The 18,651-nt window shown below is 44.2% G+C and overlaps 1 protein-coding gene across 3 annotated transcripts in view; it reads left to right on the top strand.

Moving 5' to 3' along the window:
• The window catches only part of EFCAB7 (EF-hand calcium binding domain 7), a 48,103-nt gene extending 37,802 nt beyond the window's left edge, over positions 1–10,301 (top strand). For all 3 annotated transcript variants that reach the window (XM_056122256.1, XM_056122258.1, XM_056122257.1), the window contains 4 exons: positions 2,604–2,752; positions 5,357–5,566; positions 8,225–8,332; positions 10,048–10,301. In XM_056122256.1, coding sequence (XP_055978231.1) covers positions 2,604–2,752; positions 5,357–5,566; positions 8,225–8,332; positions 10,048–10,122 — 542 coding nt within the window. In that variant the 3' untranslated portion in view covers positions 10,123–10,301. The remainder of the gene's footprint in view (positions 1–2,603; positions 2,753–5,356; positions 5,567–8,224; positions 8,333–10,047) is intronic.
• The last annotated feature ends 8,350 nt before the right edge of the window (positions 10,302–18,651 follow it).

Raw genomic sequence — 18,651 nt, 5'->3', positions numbered from 1 at the left:
ACCTAGTGGTGCCTGGGTTCAATCCTGGCACCACGCATATGCACACATACACATACACAAAGTTAAAAAGATTGAAGGGTTGAGGATCTTGTTTGGTTTGGGCCACACCAGGTGGTGTTCAGGGCTTACTTCTGGCTGTGCACTCAGGGATCCCTCCTGGAAGGCCTCAGGGGAATCGCATGGGGTGCTGGGGATTGAACCCAGGCTGGCTGCATGCAAGGCATGTGCGCTGCCCATTGTATTGTCTCTCTGGCCCCTGGAGGGTTGAGACCCTTAAGCTTTAAAAGTAGGCTCATTACTGGGGCTGGAGAGATAGCACAACAGGTAGCGTGTTTGCCTTGCTTGTGGCCGACCCAGGTTCAATTCCCAGCATCCCATATGGTCCCCTGAGCACCGCCAGGAGTAACTCCTGAGTGTAGAGCCAGGAGTAACCCCTGTGCATCGCCAGGTGTGACCCAAAAAGCAAAAAAAAAAAAAAAGTAGGCTCATTACTGATAGTCTAGACTGTATCTAGATAGAACTTTCTGATAGTCTCTATATTTATAATATAGTATCCTTTTAGCCTATTTTACTGCATAGTGGCTTTAGCCCCATTTTTTGGTAACTACTTTACTCTATGCTCTAAATTTAATCTACATTTACTGTTTCCTCCTTTTAAGTTATGAGTCATTGTCAAAAGTAAACATTTTAAACTCTTTCCCAGTTAAACAGTTTTAAACCATCAAGGTTCTGCTGTTTTTCTGACAATAATACAACACAAATGAGAACACCCATTTTCCTTGGGCATAGTACAGATAGAAGTCAGAAAATAAAATGTCTTGATGTAGGGTAGTTAACAGACTGCCATCCATAATGATGGATGAATGAATATTAGTTTTGCTTACAATTAATATTGGAATGGACATACTTAGATTGGCTGGGGGTATTCATGTACTTCAGTGTTCCCCATTGTCTCTCTTAGTTTGTTAAGTACCAGGGAATCTGAAGACTAAAATTAGAAACAATTAAGTATATCACAGTTTCCTTAAAGTCTGTCGCCCTTCACATCTTCCTTTTTGAAGCATCAACAGTTTGATGCATTAAATTTATCCAAGTTCTTCTGAGTTTAAGTGACAAACATATGAAGCAGTTTAATTCTTTGAATATGTCAGTATATTCTAAATAAGCAGGTAGGTTGTAATTTAGAACGAATATAATTCCTTACAATTATAGAATATGTTTATATGATTTTACTTCAGATGTTGTTGAAAAATTAAATCATGTATCATGATGGTGCTTATGTAAATTGTGGGAAATTAGAATGGATCTCACAACTTTCTTTGACCTTTCTTATCCATTCTAGTATAACTGCTTACAGATGTATTAGGTATTATATAAACACAGAGAGTTCTGTTGTTATGATTATTGTTTTAGGGGCCACCCCTAGTGGTGCCAAGAGGCCTTGAGGTGCCCGGGTTTGAGCTCAAGGCCTCCCACATGAACCACATGTGCTATACCACGTGACCACATTCCCAACCCTGACCTGAGTTTTTTTTTTTTTTTTGCTTTTTTTGGGGTCACCTCTGGCAATGCACAGGGGTTACTTCTGGCTAATGCACGTAGGAATTACTCCTGGCAGTGCTCGGAGGACCATAAGGGATGCTGGGAATCGAACTGGGCCGGCCGTGTGCAAGGCAAGCACCCTACCTGCTGTGCTATCGCTCCAGCCCCTGAGATTTCTTTTTTATACTTTATTTAAACACTGTGGTTTTAAAAGTTGTTCATAATACATTTGTTATGGGCGTTGATGTCCCAACCCCAGTCCCACCACCAGTTACCTGGCCTCCAGGGTTGTCTGTGGAATGAATAAGCTGTTGGCTGCCACGTTAGCCTTCCATGTTGTTTGTGCTTGTTGAGTTTAGTTAGCTTCTATGTTACTTTCCATCTTATCTGCTGTGCCCCTACTATGATTTCAGTATTGCAAATTCAGAGGCATATTGCAGCCAAGTGGTCTAGAAACTTCAGGATTTGTAGAACTGGGCCTATGAGTTACCATGGCTTCCCGAAGTAGGGGGGGATACCCCCCACTCACAGAAGACCCCAAAGTTCTCAGTCTAAACACTGAAGTGCCTGACATTTTCATGGTTTGGTGTCTCTGCAAAAATAATTTGTGGATCAGTGGAGTTGGGCCATGGACGTGGCAGCCCCAGGGGACTGTGGGTACAGCTGTCAGGACTTTGGCAGGGTGGGGGCTCGGCCACCCTCCTCCCAGGTGCCCCAGAGTTTTCAGCAGGGAGACTGGTATGTATGTGAATTTTAGCAGCTTGGCTGGCATCTCCTCGGAGATTTGGTCATGAATCTGAAGAGCAGGACTGGTGAGCGAGTGGACATGGTGGCTGTGGGGGGTGGACATGGCTGCCGGGGATTTCTGGAAGTATGAGGTGGGGGGTGGGGGAGCCTGGCAAGCTCCCTGTGACGTATTCGATATGCCAAACACAGTAACAACAATGAGGTGGGGGGTGGGGTTAACCTGAAATATTTTTAATAATAATACATAGGAGACATTTTGTTAAATGTATGACTTTTGGAGTTATTTAAGAAAGACACTGTGGTTGTTTTGACAGAGAATTTTGAAACAAAGAAGAATGAGCTAACAAAACAGGGCTTCATGGATCTGAATCTGATGGAGGCCAATGACCAACAAGGAGATCCTGCTGACCTGTGGGTCACTCTGCACTCGATGGGCTACAACAAAGCGCTGGAGCTGACAGAGGTGAAGCCATCTTCAGGGTTCACAGTGGGGTTCACGTACCTAGTATTTTCCCTATGAATGTTTTCCTGACAAGTCTTGAGTTTGACTCACAGATCCCTGAATGAATGAATCTGGGTGTAACAGCATGTTTCTCGTTGAAAGTTAGAAACTACCAACATTGAAGTAATTCAGAAACTAAAGAGTTTGAGTATCTTAGATATGTGAGGAAATTGTATAATCAAGGAAATTATGTGTAATTTCTTGGTTTTGTTTCTTGGGATCACATGTGGCACTGCTCAGGAGACCCTGTGGGGTCAGGGACTGAGCACAAGAGCACAAGGCTCCTACCTGCCAAGCTTGTAGCCCTGCTCTTGGATCTCTCCCCCCACTAGAGATTGTATTTCTTTGTTGCTGTTGGTTAATTGATTTGCTGTTGTTGTTGAAGTTGCTATAGTGTGTTAACATTTAGGGTCTCCAAGTGCGCTTAGCCACACCTCCCCACCACCAAGCTGCCCTCCGCCCTCTAACTGTACTTGCTTTACGCCTAGTCCAACTTTTCGTTTGCTCACCCCTCTTTTATGTTTGTCCTTTGTTTTGGGGATTCACGCAATGGTTCTTGGAGGGATTCTCTGGGCTCGGTGGCCAGGAGTTGTTCCCAGTGGTGCTTGAGGGACTTTCACCCAGGACTCCTGCGTACAGAGCAGGTGCTGTATCCCAGTGAGCTTCTGCCACCAATCCATGGGCGGATGCTGGTCCACATGTAGAGAAATGTTGAGAACCCAGGGTCAAGCACAGTGTTATTACAGTTATAGCACCTATTCTGCATAACTATGGGCCCATATGCAGGACAGGTGCCAGTCTGCAGTTGTGAAGAGATTGAAGACCATTCCTCAAGCTCATTAGGATATTGCCCTAGCCCAGGAATTATATCTCTTAGTGATGGCTGCTTGAATTCCTCAAGTCTCGTTTCTAGAGGAAAGTTCTGTCCTCATGAAATGAAAGCTTTCTTAGCATAATAGGAATGTATATGAGAACTGGAGTTTTTCATCTTTTTTTTTTCACAAGGGTCCTTCTACACTAATGTTAGTAAAGTGTTTGAGACAGTTCATAGAGTGCTTTGTTTATATATTAGCTATGACTATTATCTTTTAATATGATAGGCATAGACGTTGAATAAGATTTGGAGTAAACCAGAGAGTAAAGGCCCTCCCGTTGATCATCGATTTGCTCGAGCGGGCCCAGTAACGTCTCCATTGGAGACTTTGTTGTTACTGTGTCTGGCATATCGAATACTCTCGGTAGCTTGCCGGGCTCTCCGAGAGGGGCGGAGGAATCGAACTCGGGTCGGCCATGTTGGCTGCGTGCAAGGCAGACGCCCTACCCGCTGTGCTATCGCTCCGGCTTATATACTATACTGTAGATAGTACAGAAATATTTGAATCTTTTAGGGACATTTTAGAAATACTGTAAAGGACTTTCAACAATTCATTATACTAAACAGAGTACATTGAAATTAAACAAACTCATGAAACATATGTTCCGGTTTCATAGGAAACAAGAACAAGAACCACAATAGATCCATGAAGACATTCAAGGAGGCCTTTATAATAATTAGCCTGTTGGGGGGTTGGAGTGATAGCACAGCGGGTAGGGCATTTGCCTTGCACGTGGCCGACCTGGGTTTGATTCTCAGCATCCCATATGGTCCCCGAGCACTGCCAGGAGTAATTTCTGAGTGCATGAGCCAGGAGTAACTCCTCTGCATCGCCAGGTGGGACCCAAAAAGCAACAAAATAAAAACAAAATAATTAGCCTATCACAATCTTGGAAAGAATCACTAGGTATAATCAGATTAGGAGAATCCGAAGGATAAGATCTGGCAAAACCAGAATGACTGTGTGACTAGATAAAATTTTCTATGAAAGATCTGATTCTAGTGGGTTCAAATTAGCTAAAATATTAAACTTCAAGAGAAAAAACTTCCCAGGAAAATGAAGGATATGGCAAGTCCATGCTGTATTTGTAACTAAATTAAAGAGGAAATTTGTGGGAGAAGAATTGAGATTCTCTTCTAAAAGACTCTTTGAGCATTTCCAAATTGATTTCCAAATTGAGTCACATCTATTGGTGCTCAGTGGACCTTGGGACTTTCACCAGCAAAGCACATGCTCCAGCCCTGCGAACTCCCTCCCCTGCCTCTGTTCTTACACTAACTTTGAACCAATTTTTTTTCTGTAGTCAGAAAAAAAATTTTGGCCTTTTGGCTAAGATCAAGTGTAGTATCAAGTGTAGTCAGAATCTCATGCTTTCATAAAAGTGCCTGTGATAAACAAGATGGATGAGCCAAAGAAATAGTACCGTGGGTAGGATGCTTGCCTTGCATGGTGCAGACCTGGGTTTGATCCCTGACACCCTGTGTGCTCTCCTTATCCCCACCAGGACTAAGTCCTGAGCACTGCGAGGTGTGACCCAAAAAGGAAAAGAAGCTGGAAAGAACAGTGCATCTTTTTAAAATCAAATGATAAACATGCTTATAATTAATCATCTATTTCAAGTTCTAGTTCTAGAACTTTAAAACTTTAGAATTAAGGCTAAAGTAAGGTTTGCTTCTCTCTTTCCTAATAGGCATGCCCGTTTGTTATCGAAGTATACGCAGACAAGTCCAAACCAAGAATGAAAGCTGTGCAAATGGAGGCCTGCAGTGGGCAGCTTGAGAAGGCCATTTGTAAGTCTGTCCTTAGCAAAGGCGAGGCCAAAGCAATGGATGGCTATGACAATATCATCGTGCATACTTACAAGCACGACAACTGGATCACATCAGTGATTGAAAACAAGGTATCAGCCATTTGGTGATTCTCATAACTGCGATGTTTACAAATATGTGTCATCTTCTTTCTCATTGTATTCTTGTGTAGTAATTGAATATCCTGTTTCATTTATACTAATAATCACAGGCAGTTCGTCTTTCCCTAAGGTTCTAACTCAAACTGGGCATGATATTTGTTTTCTTTGGGGGCCCCACCTGGCAGTGCTCTGGGCTTATTTGGGCTCTGTGCTCAGGGATCACTCCTGACAGTGCTTGGGGCTTACCCCTCAGGTCCTGGCATTAGACCTCTGGCCCAGCTGGTTTCGAGTTCCTGGGAGTGGTCCACTAGGGTCCCCTAAGCACCTCTTGAGAGCCCTCCCCTTCAAAAGAATAAGTCCTATAGACTATCATCATTCTAATGATTAAATATATCCACTGTCCAGGACCTGTTTTGTCAAACCAGTTATTTCCAGCTTTGGCCTTCCTTCCAGCTACAACAGATGGTGCAAGATAAGAGATAACAGCATACATTCCTTCTTTCGGGAGAGTGCAGCTCTGAATTGCTATTCAGGAGGCCCAGGAAGCTACTCTTGGAAATATTCAACCAGCCAGATGACAATTCAATGATGCTAGGGCCCAAGGAACAGTAACCGCATATGCCCTGAACAGCCAGGACCACCAGGGTCATCCTGAAGGGTGCTGGAAGGGGGTCATATGATACTGGGATCAAATGGGGGACCCTCACTTGCCAAGCGTGTGCCCCTAATTCCTGAACTATCCCCCTGTCTACAGCACACATTCTAAAAGGAAGCAAAATCCAGTTTCTTAGAAACTATGAATTTCATGAAATCTGATTAGAGGTGACAAAGTTTTTAGGACCATTGACTTCTTTAAGTTCCTAGGTGAGACTTACATCATCATCATCATCATCATCATTATTATTATTATTATTATTATTTGCTTTTTGGATCACACCCGGCAGTGCACAGGGGTTACTCCTGGCTCTGCACTCAGGAATTTCTCTTGGCGTTGTTTGGGGGACTATATGGGATGCGGGGAATTGAACCCTGGTTGGTTGCGTGCAAGGCAAACACCCTACCCGTTGTGCTATCACTCCAGCCCCGACTTACATTACTTTTAAGCCTTTCACACATATCTTAAATTACTTAGAGTTTGGCTAGTTATTATGTCCATATGAATCTATATTGTTTAATAGCACCCCTAACACAGGAGGGATCACCAGGAAGTATAACATGCTCTCTGCTTTCGAAGAGTTTATTTCCTAGTTGGAAAGATAAAACAAAATACTCTGGAAGGGGATCCGAGAATAATTAAGAGATAATTAATAATGAAGAGTTCAGAACTATGCCATGTTTGCATCTCTTATAATTGATGTTAGTTTAGATAATAGAATCTGGGAAAGGATTTATGGTTAGAAGTGGGCTGTGTGTGGGACTTGAATGAGTGAGTAGAATTTTTGTCAGGGGGAGCCGACCCTGCAATGCTTAGGGGCTACTGTAGGGTCAGTGCCAGGAGGTCATCCCTGGCAGTGCTCAGGGGACCATGCAGTGCCAGGGGTGGACCCGGGCTTCTTTCATGCAAAGCACGTGCTCCAGCCCTTTGAACCATCTCTCCAGCCCCTGAAGAATAACAGGAAGCCAGAGATGCAGAGTGCAGCATTACCTGCAGGAGCGGGAGCAGGAAGCAAGGAGGAAAGAGTTGGCCTAGCTCCTTTGCAGGAGCACAGGGTTTTACTTGGAGAAGCATTAGGAAGGCAGACAAATGAACAGCTTTGGCACCATGGGTCCAGATTATACGTGTCATCTTGAAAACAAGATGACAGGGTTTGGATTTGGGGAAGTGAGTGAGCCAGGGGCCGCAGCTCAAGGACTGCAGTGTTGAGACGGGCCTGTAAGCTGTGGAGGGGGGTCCTCGTCCAGCCCCACTGCCTGCCTGGGTGTGGGCTACAGTCGAGGACAGTCACCATGTTGTCCCTCTGCTCTGCTGTCCCCTCCCCTTCCTCACCTTCCATCACTCTCTTTCCCTTGGGAGAAAATCAAGCTGCCCAGCACCACAATGAGGCACTAATCCTATTTTAATCACATCCCGTGGGTTAACACCTGCACTTCTCACAGCGCCCAGGTAAGTACTAGCCCCACTTTACACACAGGACCCAGGACATTCCAGCCCACAGTTCACAGCGCTGGGCAGCAGAAGAGCTGTGGACCGGGGTGGCCTGACACAGCACTTCTCAGTGCTGGTGTGGGGAGCATAGGACCCTGATGGGGGGGTCACAGAGGGAAGTGGGAAGCCAGGAAAGCAGAAGTGACTGAGCCCAGGAAGCAGGGGGCAGGTGGAGAAATGCTGGGGTGACTGCGGGCGTGGTGAGCTTCCGGTGGGGTTCTCAGGCTTAGCCTGTTGGAGCCTAGCAGAGAAAGTGCACTTCTCTGCGTCTTTCCTCTCTCTGTCACCTCCCCTGGCTCCTGGAGGCCGTCTGCTGTTATCCCTGGGTCACTTCCATCAGGCCCTCCTCAGCCCAGAGCTCAGGTTCTGTCTCCAGGGGGTCTGCTGAGTTTGGGGGGGTTCGTGAATCCCTCTCTCGGGGGTCTTACAGGTGGTGCTGTGATCCCCCTTTGCTCAGCATGTATTGAAGGGAGACTCAAAGCTTGTGGCATCTCTTTCTACAGTCTGACAATAAAGCGATTATTCACATCAACAACGAGCAGAGTAAAAACTGCGTCAACAACCGAGGTCTCAACATATTCGCCGTGGAAGTGGCGAACAAGTCCGCAATGGTAACACACCGTTCTCTGACCCAAAATGCGATTGCTTTTAATACTATTATTAATTATTATTATTAATTATTATTAGTATTAATTCAATTAATATACAATTATATAATTACATTATTAACATAATCATTAAATTATGAGATAATTCAATACTATTATTAATAACTGTGTAGCAGTGATATGATTTAGACCATCATTTTATGCATGTTGGATGTAGCACTGTATGTCCTCCCCTTGTTCATCGATTTGCTTGAATGGGCACCAGTAACATCTCCATTGTGAGACTTGTTACTGTGTTTGGCATATCTGATATGTCACAGGTAGCTTGCCAGGCTTTGCCGTGGGGGCGAGATACTCTCGGTAGCTTCCGGGGCTTCTTGGAGAGGGGCGGAGGAATCGAACCCTGGTCAGCCATGTTGGCCGCATGCAAGGGAAATGCCCTACCCGCTGTGCTATCGCTCCAGCCATGTTATTTCCATTAATATCATCCTATACTAGGCTGATTCTAATCCAGTCTCACTGTTTGGTTAAGTAATTAGGGCATGTTCACTTAATCATGCTGTTTAAATATAAAATGAATGTAACATCACAGTTGTAAGTACTTTAGAAGGTTAATATAAAAATAAAAATTCATATAGGTGAAAACACTTGTAATCACAAAGTGGTATTAAAAAAGAAATTTTTATCATCCAAACATTTTTATCGACATTATTAATATTTTCTAAGGTAAGCTGAATGAGTTTTGGATAGCAAACCATCTCCGCAGCCAGGAAGAGCTCTAGTTCTGGCGTTAGCAAAACTCTGGCTTTCCCACTCAGCCAGGGGTTAAAGGCAAGGACAGATCAGGAGACCCCGAAACTCTGTTTTGATTTTGTTTGAGAACCATGTCTGGAGGGGTCCAGGGTTTACTCCTGGCTCTGTGCTCAGGGATCTCTCCTGCTAAGGCTCTGAGGAGTCTATGGGATGCCAGAAATCAAACCAGAAATCAAATCAAATCAACCATGTGCCAGGCAAGCTCCCTAATTGCGCTCCTGTTTCTCTGGCACACAAACTTTTTAAGTCACGGTCACGGTCACGGTCCTCCCATTGTTCATCGATTTGCTTGAGCGGGCCCAGTAACGTCTCCATTGGAGACTTTGTTGTTACTGTGTTTGGCATATCGAATACGTCACGGGGAGCTTGCCAGGCTCTGCTGTGCGGGCAAGATACTCTCGGCAGCTTGCCGGGCTGTCCAAGAGGGGCGGAGGAATTGAACTCGGGTCGGCCATGTTGGCTGCGTGTAAGGCAAACGCCCTACCGCTGTGCTATAGCTCCAGCCCAAACTTTTTAAGTAAATGGACAAAAGATCGAATTTGGCATTCTTGACTTGTACTTCTCCACATTAACTGTGAAACACTAAGACATTGTAGAACAGAAGAAAGAGAAATGATCTCCTGTTATTTAAAAAAAGAATTTTAGGAAATGTTCTCGGTTTAATGAAGAAAAGAGTATTTTTATTCTCTCTTCCTTTCCCGACCCACCCCCAACTCTCAGCTTCTTCGTCAGAGTAAAATTTAGGCTGGAGTAAACAGGCTTTATCCTGTTGGACATCAGATCCTAGCTATTTGCTTTTTAAATATCGGGTTAGAAATTTTGTCTTTTTTTTTTAATTGGGTTAGAAATGTTAGAAAATCAGATAATGATCTCTGACCGGAGAGTGACGCCTCCTGTCGTTATAGGTCTGCCAGCACGTGATGCCCCTGGATGAGCGGCAGGAGGGGCTGAGCCACTGCGTCTATTCCCTCGTGTCCTGACACCCTTCCTGCACCCCCGACTCCACCTGGGACCGGCCAACTCTGAAGAATGATTTCTTGTTTGAGTCTCTTTATTTTTTGTTCATCAGCCAGATGCTAATCAATTTAACTGATGTACATACACCATGATTGATTTACCATTTATATTTTCTCTGTTCACGTGCTTTATTATTAAAATAGAATAATGTTCTTAATTTGTGTACTTATTAATGGGAAATCAGGGCACATTTCAGTTATGAATATTAAATTAAAATAGTTTCATCAGTCAAGTTTTTAAATAAGGTTGGGTCAATTTTTCAAAATCTTACACACTTTTTGGTTTATAATATAATAATAATAATAATTATTATTATTATTATTATTGCTTTTTGGGTCACACCCAGCGATGCACAAGGGTTACTCCTGGCTCATGCACTCAGGAATTACTCCTGGCGGTGCTCAGAGGACCATATGGGATACTGGGAATTAGACCCTGGTCAGCCGCATGCAAGGCAAATGCCCTGCCCTCTGTGCTATTGCTCCAGCCATGTCATTTCCATTAATATCATCCTATACTAGGCTGATTCTAATCCAGTCTCACTGTTTGGCTAAGTAATTAGGGCATGTTCACTTAATCATACTGTTTAAATATAAAATGAATGTAACATCACAGTTGTAAGTACTTTAGAAGGTTAATATAAAAATAAAAATTCATATAGGTGAAAACACTTGTAATCACAAAGTGGTATTAAAAAAGAAATTTTTATCATCCAAACATTTTTATCGACATTATTAATATTTATTATTTTTTTATTATTTTATATATATTTTTTATATATTTTAATATATATATTTATATATAATATATAATTTATTAATAATTAATAATAAACTCAGGTCCCTGGTTTATCTTATTCGTGGACCAGAACAAGACCAGGGAAGTGGCTCAGGTGGCTGGGTACATGATATACAGGAGACTCTAAATCCCTGCCCTCCCCATTGGGTGTGGCCCTCTGCCTGCTCCCCACAAGGAAATGAAGACCTACAAGGAAATAGAAATGTGTCAGCTGCTGGGCACAGAGCCTGGTGGAGCCAAGTATCCAGAGGCCACAGGTGTTGCTTGGGCCAGCACTGGGGTGACTGGGGTGGGGCTGGGAGTTCAGGAGACCCTTGGTCCCTTCTTCCTGCTGTACCCACCATGCAGACTGCAGCGTCCATGCCCTCCTCTTCCGCCCTGACCTGTGCCCTCCTCGGGGTTCCCTAGTGCCCAGGCCCCTCTGTCCAGGCAGGCGGCCTCTCAGGAGGCCCTTGAGGTGGGGTGAGGGGAGCAGCAGCGCACAGTGGGATGTTGGCGGGACTCCTGGCTTCAACAGAACCTGATGGCAGAAGGCTGCTCAGGTGTGACTTGGTACTGGGACACTGAGCTGCTCCATTTTGCAGGAAATGGCATGTTCCAGAACGAGACCTCTGCTGAGAAACTCCTGCCCTGCGAGAACCCAGTGTCCAAAGCCAAAACCATAATCTCGTAATCTCTGAGGTCAAAGGCAGGCAGACACTGATGCCTTAAGGGAAAGGCACAGGGTGCTGAGAGATGGCTCAAATGTGAGCACATGTTTGAGAGCAGGAGCCCCAGATTTGCTCCTCAGCATCACTGGGTCCCCTGAGCAGCACTGAGGGTAGCCCCCCTGTATCACCAGGTATGGACCCCAAACAAAACAGAACAAATGGAGTTTCTTCAACTTTTTTTTTTTTTTGCTTTTTTTGGGTCATACCCAGTCATACCATAGGGGTTATCCTGGCTCTGCACTCTGGAATTACTCCTGGTGGTGCTCGGGGGACCATATGGGACCATATGGGATGCCAGGGATTGAATACAAGTCGACCTTGTGCAAAGTAAACGCCTTCCCCACTATACTATCTTTCCAGTCCAGTTTCCTCAACTCTTAAGATAAATAAGCATTCTCTCAGCGCACATGCCTGACAAGTATAAGGTCCTGAGTTCTGTCCCCGGCCCAGCACTGAGCACCATCACGCCAGTGCCTTTGATTTTTACTTGGTGTCATAGGAGGTCAGTGGGCTGTGACCACCCCCCACGGGATATGAAGCAGCCAGTTTTGTGACCCTCCCACATTAATTTGAACCCCGTTGCTGCCAACTCCAGAAGTAACCACAGAGGGATAGTTTGATCAGAGCCACATGTCCATGAAAAGATACTCTTGAAGATAACATTTGCTACTTACTTCTTGCATGGCTCTTACATAGATAGTATCTAACCACAGACCTAACATCCCCTGAAAGTAAGTAACCACATACTCCGCTGCCAGATGTTAGCAATTTCCAGGTACCCGCTTCTCGCGAGAGTTCTGTTGTAATAACCATAGAAACTGGAACCCCTGCTTGGGAGGGTGAGGAGCGCTGCTGAGCGCATGCGCGGGCCGTTGCTTCTCCAAACCAGCCCTCACCTTGACTCTGAAAACAAAGATTCCTTGTTCCCCTCCCCTAACAGTGACAGCGCTGGTGACTGTTTCTCCATTGCTCATGCCGTAAGAAATCTTGTAACTTGAAGACGTGAGCAGCTCAAGACATGCAGGGTATTGCTTGCATTATTTGTAGCACTGATGAAAAAAAAATGTTCCTACGAATCCATGTGGCTTCCAGCTCTGCCTCTGACGGCGTGGTGGAGGAGGACTCCATCTCAGTTCTGGAGTCCCCACATGTCCTTCCCCTCGCCCCCAGGAAACACCTGCATAGGAAATTCATGCTGGTCTGCAGGTGTAACAAAGTCTGAAGAGATCCTGCCCTACCGGAAGCAGCGGTAGCAAACCAGCAGGGCCCTTTACCTTGCATGTGGCTGACTTGGTTTAAGCCACAACCAGTGTGCCAAACTGCTTTAGGGCTCTTTCAGGCCACAACCAGTGGGGCTCAGGGATCACCCCTACCGGGGATCAGAGAACCCTGTAGGGTGCTGAGGGTCGAACCCTGTTCCGCTATGTGTAAGGCAAGTGCTCCATCTGCTGTCTTATCGATCTCCCCTGAACCATGGCAAAACTGTGTGTTGCCACCACAGTTCCCAGAGTACCTGAACCCAACGCTCCTGCTCCCAAAAATCTGAGTCTGCCAAAGAGGCCACACAGCTGAGCCCTGAGTGGAGGTACCAATATGCCAATACTTGACAATGCTTCTCAGAGCTGCATTATTTTTGCCTTGGCTCCACACCTGCCAGTGCTCAGGGGCTAATCCTAGCTCTTTGCACAGGAATAACCCTTGGAGGTGTGAGGAGCATTATGTAGTGATGAAAAAGGCAAGCGCCTTAATTCCTGTGCTATTACTCCAACCCCAAGGGATGGACATTTTTCTAAAGTGTCACACTTAAGAATTTCAAATTTATGTATTTCAAATATAGCATTCAGCCACTTATCAGCTTCATAGCAATAAACTTGTGACCATACTAAGAAATTATTAACAAGGAAGAAGAAAAATATATAGATGCAGAAACAGCTGTTTATTTATATGGCTGTTTAGTTTTCCAGTAACTAAAAAAAAATGAAAGCAAGGGCCAGAGAGAGAGAGAGCACAATAGGTTAGGCACTTGGTTTGCATACGGCTGACCCAGGTTTGATCCCCGGGACCTCGTATGGTCCCACAAGCCCCAATTCCCTGAACACAGAGCTATAAGCAAGCTCTGAGCACTGTTGGGTATGACCCCCAAACCAAACCAACAAACCCCAAACCACCAAATGTGGAAAAAAAAATCTTTCTTTCTCCTTGGGATCACACCCAAGAGTGCTCAAGGATTCCTCCTGGCTCTCCACTCAGGAATCGCTCCTGGCTAGCTCAGGGACCCATATGTGTGCTGGGGATCTAAACGAGTCGGCCACATGTAAGGCAAATGCCCTACCTGCTGTACTATCACTTCGACCCCAAAACACTATATTAAGCAGCTAAAAACCATCTCTCTGAGAAAGAGAAGAAAAGTGCCTGCCATAGAGGCAAGTGGGGTGGGTGCGGAGAGGGAGAGAAACTGGAAATGTTGGTGGTGGGAAATATGACTAGTGAAGGGATAGGTATGACTGAAACCCAGTAATGAACAACTTTGTAACTGTGTATCTCACTGTGATTCAATTTAAAAAAAAGCCTCACCATATCAGTTATATAATAATTGGCTAGTAAGGGTGGACTAGAGAGAGAGATAGTATAGTAGGTAAGATCCTTGCCTTGCACAGGTCCAGCCTGGCCAGTAGTGATCTCTACATATAGAATTAGGGTTAAGTCCTGAGCATCACTGGGTATAACCTAACTCCCTTCCCCAAGATCTAAAAATGAAATCAAACTTCAAATTTTTACTGACTAGTATGCAGGGTTTTTTTTTTTAATTTTTAATTTTATTGAATCATGGTGAGATAGAGCATTACAGAGCTGTTCATGATTTGGGTTCAGTCATATAATGTTCCAACACTCATCCCTCCACTGTGTAATCTCCCAGCACCAGTATTCTGATTTCCCTCCCACCCCCCTAAACCATCCCTCTAAATCACCCCCCACCCTCGCCTGCCTCTATAGCAGGCACCTCTCTTCTCTCCATTTCTCTCTCTCTCTCTCTCTCTCTCTCTCTCTCATTTTAGGCATTGTGATTTGCAAAACAGATGCTGAAAGGTTATGAAGTATATCCCTTTACCTACTTTCAGCACTCAGTTCTTGTCCAGAGTGATTACTTCCAACTAATATAGTCATTGCCGAGGAGCGATAGCATAGCAGTAGGGCATTTGCCTTGTGCACAGCCGGCCGGCTGAGCCGGGTTTGATTCCTCTGCCCTGCTTGGAGAGCCCGGCAAGCTACTGAGAGTATCTCGCCCGTACAGCAAAGCCTGGCAAGTGACCCGTGACATATTCAACATGGCAAACACAGTAACAAGTCTCACAATGGAGACGTTACTGGACCCACTCGAGCAAATCGGTAAACAACGGTAGGACAGTGCTACAGTGGACAGTGCTACAATATTGTCATAGTGGACCCTCCTCTGTTTTAACTACCCTCCACGTCCCCCACCCTCGTGGTAATTTCTAATCACTGACCAGTCCTCCTGGCCCATTTTCCCTGGCCTTGGATATTAGTTTCATACTTTTTTTTTAATATCCCACAAATAAATGCAGTCATTCATGATCTAGTGTGCAATTTTAAATGGGAAAAAAAGACTAGGTGATACCCATTCTTTCTTACTCCAAGGTTTCATAGTTGTGATATTTGAAAGGCAAATTAGTGTTAAGGATTAAAAAAAGTCATAAACAATTCTTATAGTTAATAATAATGCTGGTTTCACATTTGGCATTGTAGTCAACTTGTTTTCTAACATAAAAAGTCAGTGGCCTTCTGTTAGATCTATTTTGGTATAGGGACTTGAAACTTAATATGCCACACAACATAGTTTGGATATGATCCAGGAAAACTAAAATGTATTTCTGAGTTTGGACACTAGAGGGTGTATATATATGTACACTCTAAGTATATAAACACACCATATGTTTATACATCATATGTATATATACATTAACCACATATATACATATATATATGGAGAGAGATTAGACCAATTAATCATATTTTCAGCCCTGGCTAAAGACTTTTATATTTTTCTAAGACGAGTTTAGTGAAATATTCTGTATACTATGACTAGATATACATGTGGGCATATGTACACATTCTTATTAGAGAAAATGTAGAAATGATTTCTAACTTGCAAAGTGGGCGTCCGGCCTTTTGCTCTTACAAAGGTCTAACCACATAGCCTCCCCAACTATTCCAGGAGTGACCCCAAGCACAGAGCTGGAGGAACCCTGAGTACAACCAAGTCCCCCCCCCCACAAAAAAGCAAAAGATCTGATGAAATGGCGTACCACAAGACATCTCTTTAAAGTGTCTTTAAAAATCTGCATTTATCTTTATGCCTCAATGGATGCATCTGATGCCAGCGTACGTGCATTGAAAGTACAGACAATTATTTTTGCCCAATACACAACGGATAGCTTGCCAGGCTCTGCTGTGCAGGCGGAATACTCTCAGTAGCTTGCCAGGCTCTCCGAAAGGGTCAGAGGCTTTTCGGGAGGCCTCTAATCGCCCTTGTAGGTGTTCCCGTGGTCGAGACCATATTTGAATATGGTCTATCCTATCAAATATGGTGTGGCAATCCTGGATGATGGGTATTAAGTGTCTTATGATGTGTCACGAGTCAAGACCCTGAACGATCGGTTTGAGGCTCTTCGTGTTCCTAGAACGAACAGACGCCACTGGGCTACACTAGCATGCGACAGGGACAAATGGAGACGTTACTGGCGCCTGCTCGAGCAAATTGATGATTAACAGGAAGTCAAGTGATCAAGTGATTTTTATGCCATTTAACAAATTAATACAGACTACTTTACTTTATAGAAGACCCCCCCCGGAAGTAAGAAAAAACAAATTAACATATATCAATCTTTTTCACATGTAACTTCATGTTTAATCAGCTGACACAAAAACTTAAGTTCAGAAGCTATTATTATTTTGCACAGGTACAAACTTGATTTTAGAATCACAGGCTCCAGATACTGAAAATCTTCTATTCAAATCAAAGTTTTTAAGCATCTGAGTAATGTATGGGTCTAAGATAGACTTTGGGCAGTTCCATCTTGCTTCCATATGGAGGAGCCAGTCATTTCAGGGAATTACAAATAGATCAAGATTGAGCACAATGAACCATGTCTGCAGCCAGGGAGAATCTATGCTTTGGATTTAGCAAATGAGCTAAAATGACACTTGCAGTATTGTTCACATTCATTCGTATGGGTTCACGTGACATCATCAATCAGTCATTTGCCGGCGATACAATTAATTGAAATTTCTGGTTGAGTCATAATTTACCTATCTCACCAGAATCTGTAAGAGAGAGGTTTCTTTCAGGACAGTTGAGCTGCTGAGAGGAGAGCTACTTAAAGGCCTAAACTGGCTATCATGCCAAGATTCTTCAATACACAAGTCCATCACTACCTGATGCTCCTAGTAGGGAGTTAAATATGCACATAGATTAATGTTTTGCTTTGAAAAGTGTAATGCCTGGAATATTTTCTTCTATTAAGTGCTATCTAGGTGCTTTCCAAAGCCTTGCCCACAGGTTAATGAATTACTTTAGAGTATTGAATTTTTTTGTTCTAATTCTCTACTTAATATCAAAGACATTATAGAAGTTAATTTCTTTTTGGGGTGTGGAGGCCACACCAGGAAGTGTTCAGGGAGAACTCCACACCAGGTGTCAGGGATTGAACCTGGGACAGCCAGACGTAAAATGTCTACTATCTCTTGATCTATTTTTATACTTTTATCGCCATATTCTTTGTTTTCTTTTTGATGAGAAAGAAACCCAGGGCCTTTCACATAAAAGGTATGTGCTGTAGCCAACTTTTCAATCCTACCTTAGACTATAAAAATAATTTTTCTTTTGGGTTCACTAAAAGCTCCAACCCCCTTCCCCATGGAAACTTCTCTATTCATATATCATTAAAAAGTAAAGTAAAGTAAAGGCCCTCCCTTTGATCTTCGATTTGCTCGAGCGAGCCCAGTAACGTCTCCATTGTGAGACTTTGTTGTTACTGTGTTTGGGATATCGAGTACGTCAAGGGGAGCTTGCCAGGCTCTGCTGTGCGGGCGAGATACTCTCGGTAGCTAGCCGGGCTCTCCGAGAGGGGCGGAGGAATCGAACTCGGGTCGTCTATGTTGGCCGCTTGTAAGGCAAACGCCCGACCGCTGTACTATCGCTCCAGCCCAAATATCATTTATCTATATAAAAAAAATCCATGTAACAAACATGAATTATTAAACAGATAATGGTATCTCCTACAAATTAACTTGGTTTTACTTCTCTCCCAGTCTGAATGTTTATATAAACTATCTACTTCAAATGATGGCTAATGGACTTTAAATTCCTATTATTTGCCCGGTGAGTATTCTAAACTCCAGAATTCTATAAGGGACACGTTTCTGAGCCTTCTTTAAGCGGGGAAAGAGGATTTCAAACTTTCCATGTCCAGAATAGAATCCATGACCATCCTTATCATCCCTCCCTCCCCTCCTCCCCCCCCAACCGGTTATCTCAGCTCTAGGAATCAAAGTTCTGTTACACGAATGACCGAGCCACATGTTGGCGATCAGACGTGTTCTCCCCTATCTCTGCACGCACCTACACTGATCAAGGACTCTCTGTGAGTTTTCTCCTGCTCAGACCCCGCGGCCGGTGGGCAAGCCCTGGCCCTTGCTTTGGGAGCCTAATTCCCCTTCAAGGGCTCTGCGACCTTGGCAAGACTTTTGATTCTTTCACCTCTATTTTGCAAGCAGAAAGCAAAGGGAAAGAAAACCTGCGTTTAGTGAGGACTGGAGGCGTTAGGTAAATATTAGATGATGGTCGTGGCGAGCCTGCCCGTCCAACCAATGGGCACCACGCCCGCCGTCCATCCCAAACACGCGGAGAGGAGGTCGAAGCAGACCTTTGGAGCTGACTCTTTCCGAACACACAAACGCTCGTGT

Source organism: Sorex fumeus, unplaced genomic scaffold (assembly GCF_029834395.1).
Source record: "Sorex fumeus unplaced genomic scaffold, SorFum_2.1 ptg000045l, whole genome shotgun sequence".
Classification (NCBI taxonomy): Eukaryota; Metazoa; Chordata; class Mammalia; order Eulipotyphla; family Soricidae; genus Sorex; species Sorex fumeus.
Note: the sequence above shows the minus strand (reverse complement) of the source record. Positions and strands in the feature narration are given on the sequence as shown.